This window comes from Lucilia sericata, unplaced genomic scaffold (genome assembly GCF_015586225.1).
Source record: "Lucilia sericata isolate MDLA Ls3-8-SP2 unplaced genomic scaffold, ASM1558622v1 Contig000694F_arrow, whole genome shotgun sequence".
NCBI classification, from domain to species: Eukaryota; Metazoa; Arthropoda; class Insecta; order Diptera; family Calliphoridae; genus Lucilia; species Lucilia sericata.
The window spans coordinates 113,010-120,000 of NW_023994697.1; the positions used below are offsets into that span (position 1 = coordinate 113,010).

The 6,991-nt window shown below is 33.1% G+C and overlaps 1 protein-coding gene across 1 annotated transcript in view; it reads left to right on the forward strand.

The window, feature by feature from the left end:
* Positions 1–1,733: 1,733 nt before the first annotated feature.
* The window catches only part of LOC119607425 (odorant receptor coreceptor), an 18,350-nt gene continuing 13,092 nt past the window's right edge, over positions 1,734–6,991 (forward strand). The window contains 5 exon segments of the mRNA XM_037961316.1: positions 1,734–2,076; positions 5,174–5,481; positions 5,876–6,012; positions 6,117–6,494; positions 6,582–6,783. Of these exon segments, the coding sequence (XP_037817244.1) occupies positions 5,174–5,481; positions 5,876–6,012; positions 6,117–6,494; positions 6,582–6,783 (1,025 nt within the window). The 5' untranslated portion in view covers positions 1,734–2,076.

Consider the following 6,991-nt stretch of genomic DNA (forward strand, 5'->3'; position numbering starts at 1 on the left):
AGATTGCTGAGATAAGGACGGTTTAGTTGTAGAAGATATTGCGTACATTTACTATCCAGACTTGGCGATATCTTACTGGTGCGGATACAAGTTTGTTCATTACGCCATCTTGTCTGCGAGAGTTCATAGAAGCATTCGTCTAAGTATTTGTTTTTTACAAGCTTTTAGCGGTATGCCGGGAAAGATGTCTAGAGGCTCCTCTTTTCGCTAATTCATCAGCTATACAGTTGCCAGTCAAGTCCCCATGTCCCCGTACCCATTAGAGTACGATTGTTGAATGTCTCGCCACCCTATTTAAGGATGTCCGGCGTTCCTGGTCTAATTTGAATGTACACCCATCAGGTATTTGATACCAAAGCCAATTTGCTGCTCTTTTTATGCCTGTAGTGGACACCAATCATTCTGTATCCTACAGCTTATTTTAATTTAGGGATGAAAATGCCACCTCCCACTCGTTCCCCTTTCTTAGAACCGTCCGTATATACCCAAAGGATTCTAAGTACTCCTGCTATAAGGATTGATATCCTTCTTAGAACTTTGTCAAGAAGTATACAGTTGGAGTGTTTGTCAAGTGCTTTCCACCAGACAACCACCCCGTAAGAGATAATAGGTTTAATAGCCGCTTTATGAATCCAGTTAACTGATTTTAGGTTAAGTCCCTATTTTTTGCCTATGGCTTTCCTACAGATGTACATTGCCCTTAAGGCCTTATTCACTCTGGCTGTGATGTTGTGTTTCCATGATAATTTATTATCAAGTATCACACCTAGGTATTTCGCGCTATACGAAAGTGAGTTTTCGATCTGGTATTTCTTAGTGTAGAGTACAAGCTCGGTTTTGCTCGGGTTTACACTCAAACCACTGTCAATGATCCATCGACTTAATGACTTATGTGCTGTTTCGAGAATATATTTTTCATTTTATGTCCCTGACCTCATAACTTACTTGAACTTCCGTATTTTTTCGAATTATTTTGCGTGATATTTAATTTTACATACTTGTTAATAGCTTGCAATATTTGTTTAATCCGTGACAAACCTATATTATAACGGTCCTTTTAGTGTTAAATCATATGCCTGTAAATACATATTTTTAATAAATGTTATTACTTTGAAATTTATTAACATTTTATTTTTAATATACTTAAGTTATAGTTGCAGTTGAGGTTGTATTATTAACACATATTTAACAGAACGAAAATGAAAATAATTGTGGGAATTTTGGAAATTTAAAACAGACGTTCATTCGTTCAACAATACAACTATACATACACGCAAAGACACAATATTTAATATAAACTATTTCAACACCAAAACCTTAACTTACAAACACACACATAGTTCATATATAAAAACTGTGATTTTCAATATCAATGTCTAATGCTAAACTATTTAAAGTCCCCACCCATCTCTTATTTTATTTATTCCTTTGACCTACTCAAGAAAACTTTGTTGGACTTGACTTAATTAAATACAGAAACCGGCACACGCACTACATCTTTGTTTGTCCTTTACCTGATGTAGGTAGCACAGATTTTCCATGAAATTATATTAAAAATGTCTGACTACCCCAGTCCGGTATTATTACTATTTTTTTAATTTTTAATTTTTTGTGTAGCTGTATTGAACGTGAGAATTTTTAACAAAAAAAAAAAACTGAAAAAAGGCAAACGACATTTTAAGTACACGTCGTTTTCGACAGATTAAATTGATTCATTTAATGATTGGACTTTAACAAGTTAAGAACATTTTATAAAAAATAAACAAAAAAACGAGAGAAAAATAAACTTTACAAAAAAAAAAAACAACATTTTCATATTGTTGAATAAAAAACAGAAAAAAGGTCAAATTCGTTGTCGCTTTTTATTTAAATTCTAGACAAAGTGCTTGTGATAAATTTGTGTCATTTACAGATTGAAAATATTGAATACAACTACTCCAACGTATCTTAAAAGTTACTACAAAATGTTGTTTAAGAAAAAATAAATAAAAGAAAATAAAATTTGAAAAACAAAACTGGAATAAAACCTACTTAATATAAAGTTTTTTAGTTTTGCAAAAGTCGAATAATTTAAAGGTATGCAAAGGATGTTTAAAATGAAAAAGTTGATACTAAAAGTATTTAAAAGTGAATTATAGCTGAAGAAAACTGTGTCTATAAGTGGGTTTAAACAAAAATTATTCCGTTTAAAATATGTATTCCCTAAAACTCTTAAATGTTTATATACATACAAACCAGCTATACCCAGTGTGCTTCGCTAAACTAATCGTAATGGAATCAAATTGTGAATATTTAGTCCGGTTAATATACACGTATATGTATATCTGTAATATCAGCAAGCCCACTTTTATAGTTTTTCATGCATTATATTAATACTGCAGAAATTAAAAAAAAATAATGGTTGATAAAGGAAAATGTACCGAAAAGTGCCCTTTTATAAATTTCAATTAATCATGACCCTATAAGTTTGATTTTACGATTCTAAATATTACAGAAAATTCAAAAAGTAGCAAAAACTCCTTTTCTATAGATCTTCATTTAATCATATTCAGTTTTATGTTTCTAGGTTCAATAAGACAAATTTTGAAGGGCTTTGTTTAGGGGCTAGGGTCAAATGAGGTCCTATAATTATAATATTCATGAGGGTCATCAAGGCTAGTAAAGAATTTGGTTTTGCAGCTTTTTGTCGAGATACGAGTATATTAAACATAACTATGAACTTAAAAGCCCTATTCGGGGGTTTAGTTGCTTTGTGAAATAATGGACCTATGTTAACCATTTTCATTAGGCTTCGTCTCTAGTACTATAGATGATCATATGCCAAATTTCATTGAATTATCATCAAAATTGTGACCTGTAGTTTGATTACATGGTTTACAAGCCCTATTCGGGGGTTCAGTTGTATGGGGGCTAGGTGAAATAATGAACCGATCATAATCATTTTCAATAGGCTTCGTCCCTGATATAATCGATAATATAATTTGGTACATGATCCAAATTTCATTGAATTATCTTCAAAATTGCGACCTGTAGTTTGATTACAAGGTTTACATGGACGGACAGACGGACGGACGGACATAGCCAAATCGACTGAGAAAATGATTTTAAGCCGATTAGTATAGGATCAGTATTATTGTGCGATACAAACATCAGCACAAAAGCAATATACCCTCCCCACTAAAGTGGTGTAGGGTATAAAAATGTACCAGAAGGTCCGCATTTATGGATTTTCCATAGTCCAAGAGAAAATATACGAATAAATAGAGTTTTCATAAAAATTACACTGATCTGCAATGTACTTCCCCTTTATGAAAAAATATAAGTAGAATATCAAATGGGTGTGGCATTTTTCTTAAATAGTAACTATGTTATTATCGGATATGTTGAGACATTTTATAAAATACCTTCTTAAAAACTACTATGTTGTTATTGTAACAATAATTAGCAGGTTCAAAATAGTAGGCGTGGCTTTTGAAATTACGAACTGACCATTACTAAGTGCAGTTCAAAACCAAAACACTTTTCTAAGAATTTAATGAGAATATGTTCTAGAGCAAGGCAATCAAGAACGTTATCAATAGATTAGATTTACGTTTACGATCTAACTTTTGAAAACGCTTTGAGAAATTTGGTTTAATGATTCTCTATTTGCTTTTCCCTTTGGTCCCTTTCGAGAATAAGACTATCACAATTTTTTAAAAAAATGTTTGACAATAAACTAATAATGGACCAATCCTCATTAATATTTGTAGAATAATGCTGATTCCTACAATATAGCCAATATACCAGTTTTCAAGTTATTACAAATTAAACCTAATGGTCAATAGGAACTGAAGGACATATAACTTGCAACCGATTCAGATTATTATTATTCTTATCACATTGTATAATAAAATTTCTTGTAAGAGGAGTTTTATTATGGACCAATCCTCATGGACATTTATAGAATAATGTTAAAACGCATCCGATTGTATACTTATGGTCAATAGAAAAATTACTGAGAGACATACAACATGCAACCGATTCAGATTAGTATTATACTTATGATATTGAAAAATTAAATGCACATTAGAATTAGATACCAAAAAATTGTTTTGTTTTTATAACCACCATCAAAAAGGATGGGGGGTATATTGATTTTGTCATTCCGTTTGTAATACATCGAAATATTGATCAAAGACCTACAAAAGTATATATATATATATATATATATATATATATATATATATATATATATATATATATATATATATATATATATATATATATATATATATATATTCTGGGTTCTTATTAAATTCTAAGACGATCTAGCCATGTCTGTTGAGAGCATGATCAAGTCCGAACGGAAAGAGCTAGAGAGTTGAAAATTTTCACAAATATATCTTATAGTTAAGTTTTGTTTGGTATTGAAAATGGATACACGATTTCACATAGACCTCATAAAAATGGCCACCCCCGCGAAAAACAGCTGTAACAGCCATAACTGTTAAAAATGCGAGTATAGCTATGAAATTCGACATAAATAAGTCTTATATGAGTCGAATTCTTTCTACCAATTATGGATCAGTCCATAATTGACCCTACCCCTCATATATGGTCCCCTCCAAAAAATTAATTTAACGGCCATTACTGGCCTAAAAATACAAGTCTAGCGCTGAAATTCGATATAAGAAAGTTTCTTACGAGTAAAAATCTCTCTACCGAAAAAATCTCTTTACCGGTCCATAATTGACCCTACCGATCTCAGTTGGAATATGCATGTGAAAGAAATCGTCATTTGCTTATGAATATAACTGACAGACGAGCGAATATGGCTGGATCATCGTGGAATCTAATAAGAATTAACAAGAACTTTTGTGGATCATTATCCAATATATCGATATATCAAAAAATGAATATACCTATATTTTACAATGGTGGACATAAAAACAAGTTCGATATAAATATGTTTGGCCTAATTCGGAATAGCATAAAAGAAATAGTATAGATTTTAAGCAAAAATATGCACACTATCCACAGATATATTATGAACGCCCCAAAAAGAAATAAAACTTTAAGTAAAAATAAAAACTTCGACTGCAATTTTCTTAATTAATCCCTTTGAAACTTCAAAATTACACCCTGGTATTATTAATACATTAATTTATTTCATTTTACCTTAACTCCATAGATGCAGTCGAATCTACAACCAACGAAATATGTCGGCCTTGTGGCCGACTTAATGCCCAACATCAAGCTGATGAAATATTCTGGTTTATTTATGCATGCGTTCACGGGTGGATCACCGCTGCTGAAAAAAGTCTATTCATCCATACATTTGGTGTTAATATTGGCACAATTCATGTTTATACTTGTCAACATGGCACTGAATGCTGACGAAGTAAATGAGTTGTCCGGTAATACAATTACCGCACTATTCTTTACGCACTGCGTTACGAAATTTATTTATCTGGCTGTGAATCAGAAGAATTTTTACAGGTAAGTGGTGGGGTCACTACTTAATGGAGGAGGGATGGATGAGAGGTTGTATGTATGTGCGTTTGTTTAATGGGCGGCTATGGGATTGAAAATGAAACCATGATTATTGTTGGCTTTTAATTGCTACTTGTGCAAAATGCGAACAAAGTACAAGGAATAAATTAAATCTGGCCTCTGACATGGTTGACAATATTAAATGGGTCTTTTTAATTGTTTGTAACTGTGGCTGTGTGGCTGGCAGTGACTAGGCTGAGCTGTGTGCCACAATAAAATGTCACAAGAATCAATTAATCGAGTAATTTATTTTGCATTAAAAATTATTCTTTGTTCTTGTATCTTTCCAACTTTTGCTTTTCCTTTTTTCTCAAACATTAACTTTGTGGTGTGTCTGCAGAACTTTGAACATTTGGAATCAGGTTAATACTCATCCATTGTTTGCTGAATCAGATGCTCGCTATCATTCAATCGCTTTGGCTAAAATGAGAAAATTATTCTTCTTGGTAATGCTGACGACAGTAGCATCAGCAGTGGGTAAGTTTAAGGAGAAACAAATTTTAACTGTTGGGATGTTTATGCCTGAATGTGTAATACTGTGATTAAAGTGGTAATTAATTAAATTTATCTTTGCTCTTAAGCTTGGATAACCATCACTTTCTTTGGTGAAAGTGTAAAGTTTGCCTTCGACAAGGAGACCAACTCCTCTATAACAGTGGAAATACCCAGATTGCCTATTAAATCATTCTATCCCTGGGATGCTAGCCAGGGTATATTCTATACGATATCATTCGCCTTTCAAGGCTACTACTTGCTATTCTCCATGGTACACTCGAACTTGTGCGATGTGCTGTTCTGTTCTTGGTTAATATTCGCCTGCGAACAACTGCAACATCTGAAGGGCATTATGAAACCTTTAATGGAATTATCTGCCTCCTTAGATACATATCGTCCCAATTCAGCCGCACTCTTTCGTTCGCTGTCTGCCAACTCCAAGTCAGAGTTAATCATTAATGAAGGTAAGCCCAAAGACAGCTGCCACACAGAGTGCTTTCAGTTGATGATGAATGTGCATAAATCAATTTTGTTTTAATTTCGTTTTACAGAAAAGGAACCTCCCAGTGACCTGGATATGACCGGCATCTATAGTACCAAGGCCGATTGGGGTGCACAATTCCGTGCGCCCACAACACTACAAACGTTCAATGGTGTCAACGGAGGCAATCCGAATGGTTTGACAAAGAAACAGGAAATGATGGTACGCAGCGCTATCAAATATTGGGTGGAGAGGCATAAACATGTTGTCAGGTAAATAAGTCAGCGACCCAACTAATGCACACACACACACACACTCCATCCAACACAAGTAGCATAAAAATTCGTTTATTGAACCCAAGTTTATGGCAGGGTTCTTCATATTTGTTCAATCGTAACGAAAAGGAAAACATAAACAAATCGTCAGTGATGGAAGGAAGGAAACAGTTGTTGTTTAAGGAAATTTAAATTTTAATTACAA